Source organism: Paroedura picta, chromosome 7 (genome assembly GCF_049243985.1).
Source record: "Paroedura picta isolate Pp20150507F chromosome 7, Ppicta_v3.0, whole genome shotgun sequence".
Classification (NCBI taxonomy): Eukaryota; Metazoa; Chordata; class Lepidosauria; order Squamata; family Gekkonidae; genus Paroedura; species Paroedura picta.
In genome coordinates, this window is record NC_135375.1 from 45,431,885 (window position 1) to 45,447,328 (window position 15,444).

At 41.3% G+C, this 15,444-nt stretch overlaps 1 protein-coding gene across 2 annotated transcripts in view; it reads right to left on the reverse strand.

The window, feature by feature from the left end:
* Positions 1–5,689: 5,689 nt before the first annotated feature.
* Positions 5,690–15,444, reverse strand: part of ST8SIA4 (ST8 alpha-N-acetyl-neuraminide alpha-2,8-sialyltransferase 4) — a 112,973-nt gene continuing 103,218 nt past the window's right edge. For both annotated transcript variants that reach the window (XM_077347696.1, XM_077347695.1), the window contains one exon: positions 5,690–12,174. In XM_077347696.1, coding sequence (XP_077203811.1) covers positions 12,091–12,174 — 84 coding nt within the window. In that variant the 3' untranslated portion in view covers positions 5,690–12,090. The remainder of the gene's footprint in view (positions 12,175–15,444) is intronic.

Here is a 15,444-nt window from a genome sequence, read left to right on the forward strand (position 1 = left end):
AAGTGGTTATTCAGTCTAAAATGACACCACTTGGTGATTTAAAAGTGTTACATTAAGAGACTTTATTATCCGCCCTTTTGAACAAAGTGACAACACTGGAAATAATGTACATGGTACAAAGAACTGGAAACCATTTTCACTGAATGCACTGTAATAGCAAACATGTTACCCTTGGATCTTGGAGACTGTGGTTCAAATATCCATTCTGCCTTGAATTTCTCTCTCAGATTAAACTACCACATATATCTGTTGCAAGGAAAAAATGGGAATGTGAGAAACCCTCAACTCTTTGAAGCCTGAATAAAATATACTAAACTGATATATGAAGCACTTTAATGGGAATATTGATCATTAATTGCATATTTCAGATAGATTGTCTATTAGGCATTTATTGCTTTAACTAGCAGCAAAGCCCGTGTGTACCCAGGAATACAGCAGGTGCTAGGATACATACCTGCACTGTGGCCTTCCTGGGGGCTGGGTACATGGCAAAAGCTCCTACCCACCCTTGGACTCTTGAGGCCCCACCTCCAAATCTCAAGGAACATTCCTGACCTGGGGGTCACCAAACTCCAGCTGCAGCATGGAAATCTCCTAGAATTGGATTATAGAGATCAGTTCCACAGGGAACGATGGCTGTTTTCGAGGGGGGACTCAACAACAACAACTGATCTCCAGGCTCCTAGACATGAAAGGGTGTTGCTTGGAAGGGGGGAACTCTATGGAGGTTGCAGGATATGAGAAGCTGAGACCTGGGCATTTGCTGGAATTGCAGGTCATTTCCTGGCAACAGAGGTATGTCCTCCTGGAGAAAAGCCCTGGCTTTGGATCTCATGGAGGTGCCAGGCTTCAGGTGGGAAACAAAGAGAAATACTGGGTGGTAGTGCTAATAACAAACATCAAATAATTCATAAACTTGTCACAGTTTCTTCCTTCAATTAAAATATTTAATTGATAGAAAAAATTGCTTGAAGAACTGAAAACCTATCAGTCTGTACATTCTTCAGTTCAGTTCCATTCAATATTAAAGTAAATAAAACTGGTTGTATGTTGCAAACAAACATGAAAACATAAGTTGGCAAAGAACTTACAGTGGGTTTCTCAATTACTGCCTCTATGTCAACTTTTCTCAACTTTTTCACCATTGAGAAACCCTTTTCCACAAAGGGTTTGCTTTACCTAATGATGTCTGAATCATTGGTTGTGCCGTGGATATCCACTCTTGAGAAAAAACTTTGCTCATATGGTCTATCCAAACAGTTAATACTGTCTCTGGGTTTCAACTCAGCAAAGGAAACAATAAAACAAAGAATCCTAGATAACCATCGCCAACAGGATTTCAATCAAGTAAAAAATCCACTTTTTCCAATGCCTCCACTTAATAATTTGAGGCCATTACCTTATTTATCTAATCTTGTTTCCCCAGAACATAGGAGATCATTTACTCTCTTACGATATAACATGCTCCCATCTGCTTTTAGGGAAGGCTTATTCAAAAAAATACCCATCTGTGATCGTTTATGCATCTGCCAGGATGGGAGCATTGAGATATCTGAACATGTATTACTCCAATGTAGGCTATACGATCAATTCAGGGGAGAACTTATATCTTCCCTACAGAATAAGCCCAACTCAGAGGCAATCACAGACATGTTGTCAGACAGAAGCACAGAAATAACTTCTGTTGTGGCCAGATTTGCTTGGAGAGCAATCAAAACAAGGAAAAGCTGGTTGGATTCGGAGCAACTTAGGTAGAGATAGTCTCAATTGCTTAAGATAATGCTTGTGAGTTTTAAAACCAGAATGATTCTTATAGCTGGAAAGTTTTTATCTTTTATAATATTTAAGTTATCAATGATTCTTTTATCTTGTTAATGCCAGATGTTTTTATGTACCTTGTAATTTGACTACTGGTCTAGTACCGTAATAATAAAGACTTGACTTGACTTGAGAAACCCTTGAAACATTCTTCAGGCTTCAAAAAATCCCAGAAGTGGGATCTCCAGGTTCCAGATGGAGGCTGGCATCTGGGCCACTGTTCATAGATGCCAGCCTCCAGCTGGAACCTGGAGAACCCCCAGAATGAAAGCTGTAGAAATCACTTCCCCTGGTGGAAATGGATGTTTGGGATGGGGACAGGGCTGTGTGGAACTCCCTTCTACACATGTGCGCACATGCGCACACACACACAGAACACAGAACACAGAAGGCAAAAGTTTTCCTTTCTTCTGGAATTGCAAACCTTATTAACCACACAATCTCCTCTCCATGCAGGAAATAACTGAGTGTCTCCATCCTTGGATTGCTCTAAGAACCCATTGGCCAGAAGGTCCTAATTTAAAGGAAAAGAATCCCATAGTCAATGAGCAAGTTAGAAAAGCCTTACACCATCCTCCTGCAACAGCTTCTTCTGCCTGTGCTCTAGCTACATCTCTTTAAGGCAATGGCAATTTGCACAGCTCGGAGTAGTGGTTAAGAGGAGAAGCTTCTAGTGCAGTGTGCTGGATTTCATTCCCTGGTCCTCCACGTGCTGGGTGATGTTGGGCTAGTCACAGTCCTGTTAGAAACTATTCTCACAAGAGCAGCTTCTCTCAGAACTCTCTCAGCCTCACCTACCTCACAGGATATCTGTTGTGGGGAGAGAAAGGGAAGGCGATTCTAAGCCACTCAGACTCCTTTGGGCAATGAAAAGCAGGGTAAAAAAACAACTTCTACTGTGAAGGTGCTACTGGGAATAATGTCTTCTCTCTCCACATATCCCCATGGCTTCATGGTGCTTCTATGCCCCATCTTCAATTTCCCCTTCTTCCATGACATTGATTTGCTTTGTTGTGATGGTCTTGGAAAGACTGCAGCAAGACCAAGGCAGTATCCATATGGAAAGGGAAAGTCTACATCGTCCAAGTGCCACCCACATCCGCATTGGTTTTGCTGCTGCAATGGCCTGTGATGACTACCTCCAAAGCATCTCTCCCTTCTCAGATTGCAAATTGCAAAACTCACATGACTTACTCATGAGTAAACATTTCCAGGGCAGAGGCTTTTCCTGGGCACCCTGGGCCCCAGAGGGCTAGTAGGAGGGCTGTTTCTGGGCCCCATCTTCAGAAGCCATGCAGAGGCTGCTCCAGCTCCCCCTATGTTCTCTGACTTGAAAGAGGCCACAACAACCTACTGGAAGTTGGTCATGCTCTGATGCCAGCTCCTTCTCCAGCCAGCACATTTCTGAAACTGGCTGGAAGTTGGAGGTGGAAAGCCCTTTCTGGCTGTGGGCTACCTCCTAATTGTGGCTAAACTACCAGGGCAGGCCATTCCTGGATGAGGTCATCACTTACTAGTGAGTAAACATTCTCAGGGTAGAAGCATTTCCTCAGCACCCTGGATCACTGAGGGTCAGCAGGAGCGTGTTTCTGCAGCCCCCCCTCCAGAAGGCTGCCCTATCTCTTCCCCTCCCCCCCCATGTCCTCTGAGTTGAAAGAGGCCAGGAGGCCAGGGCAACTTGCAGGCAGAAGGGCATGCTCTGAGGCTGGCTCTTCAGCCAGCAAGCGTCTGAAACTGGCAGGAACTTGGTGGTGGACAGCTGATTTCTTATTAAGCCCTTCCTGGCTGAAGGCTGACTCCTGATTGGATCTATACTACCTACATTCCTGGATGAGGGCCAATCAGGTAGTGGGTGATTTGTCAGCTTGGGCTTCATATAGTTTACTGATAATGCACTCATTACAAAATACTGGCATATAAGAGGCCTGGTCTGAGCTTAAGGTGCTTTTGTAGAGACCTTGAAAGTCTATAGAAAAAGGAACACACTTCTGATGCCCTGATCTAGCACTAGTAAGAGCTATGTTTTTTACTGACACTTAGTAGGGGAGGTAAAGGGGCAGAGTCCATATAGATCAGTGGTGGCAAACCTATGGCACATGTGCCAGAGATGGCACTCAGAGCCCTCTCTGTAGGCACAAGCGCTGTCGCCCCAGCATGGAGTTTGCTGACTCGGCCTGCACAAGGTCTGACTTTCTGATGTCCAGAGGATGGGGAGGACATGTTTCTTGGCCTAGGAAGTGATTGACTGTTTACACACTGGAGGTTTCATGCCGAGCTGCAAGCTGGAGTTTGCAGGTTGCCCCATCTCTTCCTGCACCCACAGGGGGGAGCATTTGGCCTGGTGTGCCTCATCTGTCCCTGATTTGTGCTCCTGCATGGGAGATAGGGTAGTGAAGTTCCCAGTGCGTAAACGGTCATTGGCTGGCTCAGGTTGCTCAGCTGGGCTGGCATCTTCAGGCACGTCAGGAGCAGGAAAGCTATGCTGAACAGAGCCCAGGGAGAGCAGAGCTTGCCCAGACCCCACCATGGATGCCACACACTAATGCCTACTTGCACAGCTGCCACTTCCTATCAACAGAGCAAAGATAAAGAAGGGAGTGACTATACCCCCAAAAGAGCTTTACGCTCCACCACCTCCAACTGGCCCCAAATAAGCATATTGGACCTTAACAAGGGCCAGAACCTTCTTGGTCCTGGCCTCCACCTGGTGGACCAAACTCCCTGAAGATATCGGGACCTTGCCCAAACTTCCACAATTCCGCAGGATCTGTAACAGTGAGCTCCTCCACCAGGCATTTGTTTGAGGCCCACCGACTTAAAACATCTACAGACTGAAAAATCGAACCTACCCAGGAACTGTCAATGTTATATTCTGTTAAAAATCTAAGTCAATAAACAAACAAATAAAGGTGTAGGGAAAAAAGGGGGGGGGAGAACAAAACCTAAAAATAAATGGCCCAACAACAAAGGGGCAAGACAAGGGGGAAAGGATCATAGAAGAAGAAGGGGGGCACAAAGAAGGGCAGTATTCAGGTTAAATTGCTGTGTTGGCACTTTGCGATAAATAAGTGGGTTTTGGGTTGGTTTGGGCACTTGGTCTCTAAAAGGTTCGCCATCACTGATCAAGATAATCAGAACTGTGGGAATAATACCAGTATGCTCCTGACAAGGGTCCTTACCATAGCTTTGGAGGGGAAAGCAAAAGCAAGCCAGATCAGTTTATCTTGTTTGCAAAACCAAGTCTTCTTCATGGTAAAAAAAAAAAGTAATTCAGTTCATACCACTTCTTCAGTGAATTCTGACATATACTTAATAGACTTTGCATCAGTGAGAAACTCTAATAGGTACACAGTGCAGCTGCATATTTTCCCCATTCCATCAAGCAGAGAGGCAAGCTATGTTCATGAAGGCATTTAAGTCAGCGGGGAGGCCTCCAAACACACACACGATTCCAGCCGGATAGGTTTTTATCAGCAGACTTGACACTGATACAGCAAAGAATAAAATATATTCCATGAAAAATATGTCAGAAGAACTATTCAGAAGAAAGAGCAATAAGAAACACAATTTATGGTATGTTTCCCATTGTTTATGCCAGCTGGCTAGTTTCAAAGCACATTCACTAGAATCCAATCACTTTTATGAAGATTTGAAGAACGATTTATTAAATTAGGTGGATCATATGATTGATTAAATGAAGGAAATGTATGTGTATATTGGACACATATTAATATCATTAATTAAACACATAACATTGTAGAGGCTTTCTCCCTCTGAATACTCTCTGTGTGTCTTGCTTTCATTAAAGTTAACTCTGAGCTCATTGCATTAGGGAAGAGTAGGATGCAGAATTGACTCCAAAGAAAATAACTACTGAAAACCAAGTTTAATTTATTTTACAGTTGTACAAGTAACAAAGCAATTCAACTCCTGTACACAACATAACAATAAACAGCATCAGACAAGATGATCCTGACAGAATACATCTCAACAGTGCACACAAATGGGACCTGGGTATCTTCAATAGCAGTAGTACTTTCAGGAATGCTGGTTCATATGAACTCATTCCCTCACTAAATGCATTGTGCTTTTGCCTGTTCAGGATAACAGTGATCTTTTCTAAAGGAGGGGGGGGGGATGAAAAAATGTGAAGTTGCAGAGCATTATTCCACAATCATTCAATATGTATGCATCCTGCCTCTGTATAATGGTGAAAAAAACATATGCAAATAGATGCTGGCTATATGGTTATGGAAAAGCTTGATCCAGAAGCTCCAAGATGCAGGGGAAAATAGGGTTGCACTTACCTGTAACTGCTGTTCATTAAGTGGACTTCTGTGCAGGCACATAGGATTGAAACTCAGCCTAAGAGAAGAGCTTCCAGACGCTTAAAAAAAAGCTTGTCCAAGAACCAAAATTCAGATTCTTATCAGCTTGTCCAAGAATAGTAATATTTGATAGTGGCCTAAGACAGCCTTAACAGTAGACAAGGTCAGTCCCAAAGCTCCTGAGGAGTAGATCTTCACTCCCAGCAGGCTTAGTTGTCTTCCCAGGTCTTCCCTTCGCTGGAAGGACCTCTGATAATATGGAGTTCATTTAAGGGTGTCTGAATAAAAAGTCACAGCCTTCCTCTCTCATTTTGTAGAGGTGCTCTAGTTGGCACCGAGGCTAATTTTGCCTAGATTGCAACTTCAATCTGAAATTCATTGGTGTTGATGCTTCGCTTCTAGAAGATACCAACTGTCAAAATTGGTGCAGAGAGTCCTGATGAGCTCAAATGAGAGCATGTCTGCAGTGATGGGAGATCTTCAGTTCCAAACTTGACCAATGTCTACTCAATGGCAGGTACTGGCTCTTTGTGAGCATCTTGTCCTCCTTTTTACCTTTTATGGAGGTAACTCCAATGCTGACCTTAGAGTAGAGGCAGGAGACCAACTCCAATAAAGAGAGTATCAGTGCTGAAGTCACCAAATGGGCCCTCACATCCTTGTCCACCTGGGCTCACCTTCCCCCTGGGGATCCATGGCACCCAGGGCTTTCTCCCATAGTGTTGTTTTGAGTTTAGCCACTCTTTGTTCTTGTAACTTTGGAACGAGGTGCCTAGGCTTTGTGCTTGGCTGTATTGTGACCCTCTCGTAAGCATAGGAAGCATAAAGAACAATTGTCATTCTGGGACATTTTTGCTCCATATTCCCCATATTTTAAAAATACTTCAGTACATCTTAGTACTGAAATCTTCAGAGTACTCCATGGTTTACCTCTTTTTTCCAATTTAGAGGCCCCACAAAGCAGCATGTAGAAGCATGTCATCTCCTCATGGTGCCAAAGAGGAACTGAGGGGAGGAGTGTTCATCCCATCTCTGTCACATGACCCTTTCAATGCGAAAAAGGAACCCTGGAGACAGAGGGGAGGGAGTACTTCCTAAGCCTAAAAGCTTAAGAAATGCTTGGAAGCTCTTCTCTGAGGCTGGCCTTCAATCATGTAGCCCCATGTGTGCCAGCACAGAAAACATGAAGATGAACTTTTTCTGCAGGTTCAGGACACAGGACCTTTATACACAAATGAGCTTTTTGACACTTTTCCAGGTCAATAGCTCTAAGACTTTCTACTAAAGTCATCTTACTTAAGAAAACCTATTAGGAATTCAGCAAGAAAGATGATGAAAGGGATACTGAATTAAACACCTTGGAGACTGCATGCTATTACATTTCCACTTGGTTGCTACTCACTGAATCACAGCCTAATCCTTGAAGATCTTTAAAAGGCTGCATAAAATGTATGCCCAGTGAAATCAACATATTTTATGATGTAGCTAGTATCTGAAGTCACCATGAAGCAAACTAATTGCCAAGAATCCTTGTCTTTGCCATGGATATTAACTTTATGTATCTGTGTTGATCTGCATATTGGAAACCCGTTGGCAGATGCATTCATTCCATCTAAAACAAGTACAGTAGATCATTTATGTGTGTGCATGTGTGACAGAGAAACAGAGAGATGTTTTTTAAATGTTGAGCAGACTTCACATTTGAGAAAGAAAATCAGAAAAGAATAATCCCTCCAAAGCAACAAATATATTATCTAGTTATTTTCATTAATCTCAGGAACTCCAGAGCTCCTAATAACATAAAATCCGCATGAATGATAAAACATTGGTTTATGAATTACAAACATTCACAAGAAATTTATCTGAATGAAAACAAATTCCCTTTCTCACTCTGCACTTGTAAACAGCCTGTCTCTACAATATCTAATCTCTATGAGATTAGATTTTGCCCCATGTCAGTGATAGTGCTGGGCAATAATGATTGGGAAGCTATGGCAACAGTTATTTATTTTTAGCAGTGCGGCAAGAAAAGAGGCAATGGAAAAGAATGAAAATTGTACTACCTCTTTACTACCTCAGAAATGTTACTACAATTTGATGAGTATGCAAGTCCCATTCACATTCTGCAGAGTACCTTTCTTCCTTTGAACCTTGGAGCCAATTCACAGCAAGGAATGAGAATTTCAAATGTCTGCAAAAAGAAATTATTTATATTCTGCCTACTGGCTAATATAAGCCCTCCAAGAAGAGAAAACTTTTTAGAATGGCACCTATATTTTCACTGCTCACAGTGAAGAGAAGATAACAGAAGTTCAGACATACACAGGTATGCTGTGTGGGAAAAAGTTTCACTATATTTCATGCCAATGAAATGTAGAAGTGCTGCCCTATAGGGCAAACTTCTTTATTGATACCGCATCTACCTGAAAATGTGCACCAGGTCTCTGACAAATAAGAAGGCAGGGCGCATTTTGGACTCTACTTAACGCGCCAAAGTATCACAGATAGCAGTGATCATAAAACAGGTGATGAGATACATAGGTTTATGGACTGTGTTGCTGGAGATGCAAGTCTCGAAAAATGAAGGACAACAAATGAACTTACCCCTATCTCTATCATGTAAATTTGAATCAGTCATCCTGATTCTTCACATCACTGTTTTGTTTGCAGCAGGATCCTATGCATGCTTATCAGAAGTAAGATTTCATTAGAGTACTTGTGCATAAAATTCTAGCCTTACACTATGAAACTCTCTTTCATGTAACACAAGGCAAGATGCTTTCCTACGTTCTGAATACCACCGTTTGCTGCTGAATTACAGTGAAATACTGACATTTCCCTGAGATGAAGCATGTGAAATGAATGTTCATTAGTATCTTTAGCCCTTATTTGGATACGGACATGTGTCAATAGCTCAGAAAAATCAGCATTAAGGTTATGCAAGTTGATGACAAGGCACGAGTCCAGTCCCCCCTTCCCCAGAGAAAGTAGTTTGTGGATTTGCACCATCAAGGACTGCCAGTCTCATTAGACTACTCTAAATGAAATATACATAAAAAAAGAAAAATATGGCTGCCTAGTGACATAGATACTAAGCAACTCATAAGGATTCTCTTTTAAAATGTTCCCCTAAAATGTATAAAATAATTACAGCCAATTCTGTTTTTATTGACACATTCTATTCTCTTATTGCGTGGCCATGGTTATTTTCATGAACAGAATCTTTATGAGAAAGTTGATTGCACATGGTGAGGAGAGTGTATAAGAGAGATTGTTAAATACACTACTGAAAATTGTGCTAGGTTTGAAAGACTACAAGCCACATATAAAGACAGTGTCAGGCTAGGACTGGAGAGTCCTTGGTCAGCCAGGAAGGTCATAGGATAGCTTTGGGACAGTGATTCTCTTTGTCCTCAGTCTAACCAACCTCACAAGATTGTTACGACAAAATGGAGGAGGGAAGCACTATATATGCCGCCCTCAGGAATGGAGGAATGGACAGAAATGAAACATGATGAAAAAGTGGGTTCTGGATTAGGCAGGTTTGTATGAGGACAGTGATAGGAATGATCTTTGAAAGACGCCATTTACAATATTATTGTAAAAGAGAAGCTCCAGTATGGTTATGGTATGACTAAGATCAGAAATATGCCATGTGAGCTTTGTTCATAAGAGAGATGGCTGTGTATGAGATACTGACACTATTATTTCACCCTATCTTATTTATTTATTTAATTTATATGAAACTCAGGTTGCATGGGAAAGGAAGTAGCTTCCTTATAAAACTCCAAGCTGTCCTCTTACTATTGGCTCTTTTGAAAACAGGGACAATGCAAAATGCTCAACAGCATTAATGATGTGAATTTCCCTTATCCACCATGGAGAACTCTGTACTCTATTCCAAGTTCTCAACACGATTTGATTTTCCTCAATGATTTTCTCTGTTCTTACTTAGATGGCAGAAACATCTAATAATGATGAAGTTATATTTTTCCCTACTATCCCAAAATAATTCCTGAATGGTTACCTGTAAGTTTTCAGACAGTGGTTGCAAACCTGATCCCATATTGATGATTCTTGCCGAAACTGCCACATTAATAATTCTCCTTATCCATCTGTTCAGAAGAAAGAAAACTAACAGAACATCCCTCAAAAAGTTAGTGTCAGGAAGAAATGAAAAGGCAAAGGGAAGTGCATACCTACTGCTTATCAGAATATTATTTTCCAGAAAACACGGGCATAATTGTCCAGCACTATATTTGAGATTAAAGGGCTTTGTAAATTAGTAAAAATCTGAATATCATTCAGTATGGAAACTATATTTGGTTTTGATATCTCAGTGTTATTTCTACTTATCATTTCTGAGTAATTGCCTAATTAACAAATGTTGTATTCGTATCATAATTAAATATCAGAGATCATCTGTTCTTATTCAAGCATTCAAGTCAGGTAGCAAAAAAGCAAAGTCAAGTTCAAGAATTTGTCATTCAGACAAAACTTTGACACCAAGTTACAGTAAACAAAAATGACTGGAAACATTTTTCTCAGCAGCACTATGAGACAATACCAAATTTATATGTTTCTTTCATAAAAAGGAAAAGAATCTACATTGATTACAAAATGAGCATAATCTTTGGTACCAAAGGTAAGGGCACCTGCTTGTTAACTGTATCAACTTCAATTACCATTAACGGAACAATCTTTAAAAATGGCTCAAACTACCAGATCTTCTGAAAGCCTGTTTCTAACAGGATCAGCTACAAGCAACTATGACTTTCTAAGACCTGATCTATAGGTTCCACCACTCAAAACAATGTCTGCACAATGACTTATTCCCAACACAGCTACAAAGTGCAGAGTTGAAAACCACACTGAATTTCTGCATCCCCTGGACATTACTTGTGCCCTTGCTACACATTCTTTACAGTGGATTGGGCTGCTATGGAATGTCTCCAGGGTCCACAGAAGTAAAATCTGATGATTGGCTCTACATATTACAGCAATGTCAAGTCATCATCTGGAGGCAGTTTCATCTGAACTGTATATACCAAGCCTACGTTAAAAAAAAAAAAAACTAAGACAGAATACAGATTTTAAAGCAATGGGGATCGTGTTTTTTTTTAAAGATCTAAGACCACTTCTTGAGGACTACTTAAATTGTTCATATTATTATCATTTCAAAATCACTTAAGGGATTCCAGTACCCATAGAAAATCAATAACAATTTTAAAAACGGAGAGAAAGAAAGAAAGAGGATATAATACACAGTCAGAAAGTTCCCTGACTGAATGCAATTTTCTTGATCTTTCTGTTGTTATCCACTGCACCGCCAATTCCATTTTGATTTTTCTTGCCAAATGATTGTATCTCCTTAAGGACAGATCTCACCTCCTGGGTGCTTCTTCTATTTTCTTGCTTAACTCTGTGGTTGCAGTTGAACAGTAAATCAGTTATTTGCTTTTTTAACAAGTGATGAATGCATTGTTGGATCTTGTAAACACTACTTATTTTATACATTCAAGTTTTGTTCTTAGCAAAAGTGGCACTTGAACCATTGCACTCAAAATTTAGCACTTCAACAGGTCAAACATGAGCTGAGAATGGAGTTTTGATGCACTTCCTTGATCTCCATCAGCTTAGCCCAGCACATTGGGGTGTCTTCTCTGTATGGGCCCCATTGCGGTTCCACAAAATCTATATGTCAAAGACCATATCTTATATGTCTCATTGCATGTCACTTGTGCTTTATTGCTGTATGCATTTCCCTGTTGTCAATTTAAGTGCTCCTCTGTTATGCAAAACATTTAAAGTTTTAAATTCTAATGGCATCCTGTGAGGGCTGGCATTGGAAAAGTATCGATACTTTAGGTCATCATAATAATGATATTTGACTGATTTCCCATTAATATCCTTTGGGAAGGGCCAGAAACCATAGAGATGAATTTCATCGCAGAACCTTGTAGCAAGTGTATACATCAGCAGTCCTGTGCTTGGTCGCTTGATGAAAACTTTGTTGGTCAGCCAGTAACTGGAAAACAAGTGAGAAAACAGAAGGTAAGTGTGTTTTGTGGTTGGTGTTCAGCTGCTCTAAAAAGGGTTAGCACTATTCAAAGTAAGTTGAGAAATGTTATTAAGGTCTATGACTCAGTGATAGGAGCTTGTATTCATTGCAATACCTGAAAACTCCAGTTAAAGGGGAGGATTTTAGTTACTTTCAACAGCAACAACCTTGTTTTCAGGCATAAAAGGGTACACAGCTACACAGAACAGTTTAAAATGACTGAGAAAGTCAAAGGCCTAAAACTTTGCAGGGTCTTTCTCTTCCGACATCCAGGCACAGCAGACCATAGTGGTCTAGTTACTAGGTAGACCTACTATCTAACTCAATCTAAGTAATGTCCTTCTGTGATTGTATTTTTATGAACTACTGCCCTGCTAGTTGATCTTGTCATGTTTTTGCAGTTAAATGCAGCTGGCACTCAGCAACTTTACTTTAGAATAAAATGCAAGTGGAAAAAATTACACAGGGAAAATATGCCTGAATCTATTGGGAACTGCTCTGCTGAACATGATTATTTGTGAGTTGGACTCATACTATTTCTTTAGCAACCTGCTCTGTTATTGCAACATCCCATGTACAATGTCTTTGTTTTTCTTACCTTATACCTTTCTGTGACATCATTTCAAATATTAGGTCCAAAAGCAATGACATCAGCAATTCTTGCATACCAAACCTTTAAGTTGTCTTGAGTGCTATCTAGGAATTGCAAAACTCAAGATACACTTTCACACATTGTAAATAACTCAGTTTCAATCCACTCCAGCAGCCATTTGCCATTTCACACAGTAAAATCCAGTGGCAAATTGCGTTGAAAGTGGATTGAACGTGCATTATTCAGTATGTACAAAAGTGGCCACGAGCTTTAGAGTATGAATGCCATGATGTAAGTTGCTCAAAAGTATCTTGAGGGGATATAGAACATCACCTACACTGCAGGATCATCTCTGCCTGTCCACATGATCTCTGAAGTAACTTTGACTGATTATGAATGGCAGCGGCTGCACCGAGCCACTACTGGTTCCTTGCAGTGGGGTAGTATGCCCCGGCTTGTCCAAGAATGCATGGGGGAAGGAACCCCGACGTTGTGCATGCACACGCACCATGCCAGGGCTGGAAGAGCTTGCTGTGTGGGCGGCAGTGGCAGCAGCAGGGGGTTGGGGGGGGCACAGGGTCCCACCGCACAATGGCAGGAGAGCAGCATGCCGTTATCCCACCACCATGGGGGTGGGGCAACACTCCATTCAGCTCTGTGCCTCCACAGAAGTGAATGGGGCATTTGGTGTCCCAATGGGGACACCGTAGTTTGGGGGAGGAGTGGCTCTTTCATTATTCATGGGGCTGGCCCAGCCTAGCCTCCAATGGTGACCACAGCATCACAGGGAATGCAGAAGAATCTGCGCTCCCTTACCACAGGCCATCCAAGGGCCTTGGATTGGGCCAGGGTTAAGAGGGGGCCAGGATGATGTGAGCATTGTGTATAATCGAGGATTTTCCCTGCTGCCACCAGCCCGGATTTTCTGCCCTGTGCAGAATTGGTCTTAATGTCCATGTTCTAGACTCATTCTAGGGTTGATTTCATATTTTGTATCTCTGCTGTTTTCATGTTTGACTTTAATTCTACCTTTGATGGCATGACCAGCACAGGTTTTCCCTCTTGTGATGTATCCTGCCATTAAAGAAATGGAGAGTGAACTTCATACAGACTAAGATATCTGCAAGGTTCCTGGAAGCTTGCCCATGCCTAGAGATGGATAAGACACGAAACAAGGCAGGAGTTTTGAACTAATTGGATTATGTTTATCAAACTTTGTACAGAGTGGTCAATTAGATAATGACCTAATTTGGGTGTGTTATTCGGACTGTATAAATCTTTGCACCCAGTGTGGATCTAGGGGGATGCTGGATTTTAGACATGTCACAGTGCCACTCATCTTTAATGCTGCAGCTATTAAAATGATATTTTGAAAGAATTCTCTAGCATGTGGATAATTTGGACCTCTCCCTATAATGGGTAAAAATGAACCTGAATGCCTTAATGGTGAGTATATCACCCTGTTCAAACTAAATCTGTGATTCTTTATTTTCCACACTATTTTCTGTGACCAGTTTCCCCTTATGAAAGGTATATGTACTGTATGCGCTAATATGTGAATAAAGATATACTGTATGCCAACAACATATGCCATCTGCGTAGAAGACAAATGAATAAATCTAATGCTCCAAAGCAAATAAATATATTGATAAAACTATACATGGATATACAAAGAAACCAAATAGGGAACATTCATCAGCAGTGAGTTCATTACAAGGTCACTCTAATGACTAGACACAAAGATCAAGTTTGTATTCTAAATAGAATAAGCATTTGTGAGACATCTAGGCCTAGTCTGCACACACAGGATAATGCACTTTCAATGTGCTTTGGCAGCTGGATTTTCTTGTGCAGAACATGAAAATCTACTTCAAAAGTGCATTGAAAGTACATTATCTATTGTGCGCAGACTAGGCCCTTGACTTTATTAAATAGGACTTTCTAGTTCAATAACGCCATATTATCAACCTACCCTGAAGCTTCATCAAACTTTCCTTCTGAATATAGCAGCAATAATAACCAATTATGCCAAGTCTGTTTGGTAGTCCTTAGTCCCAGGTGAGCCAAGTTTTTCAAAGCATGTATTGATTATGATTTAGAAATGAAGAAAAGCAAATGTTGAAGCATAAGTGACAGATGGGAATGGGAAGAAAAGGGTGAGACAGTGGATAAAAAAGTGAGTGAGAAACATTTGCTAATTTTAGGATTGTTTTTTCCTGCGTTTAGGGAAAAAATAATCCTGATTATCAACAAATCTTCCAGAAGAAAATTAATGGCTGCTTTTGGACCATATTTTTTACAAAATCTATATAAATATATCCTTATCCATCCGTGGTTCCTCTATATATTTGTGAAACAGCTTTGGGGGTGGTACATGTCCGGCTGTTCAAGTTGGAATAGGGCCAATTAGGGTGCAGACAGCAATGCTGCCTGCACCCTGATTGGCCCTGCCCCTACAGCTCCCGCCCTCCCTCCCTGGACGCTAAGCCACATTCCTCTCAGACATGCCAGAGACTGAGAGACATACAGAGCCCTGCCAGGCCACACATACAGAGACACACAGAGACCTGCCAAACCCTCATTCCCTCCTCTAGCTCTTGATGCGAGGGAGGCACAGAGAGACACAGAGAGCTGCCCCAAGCTGC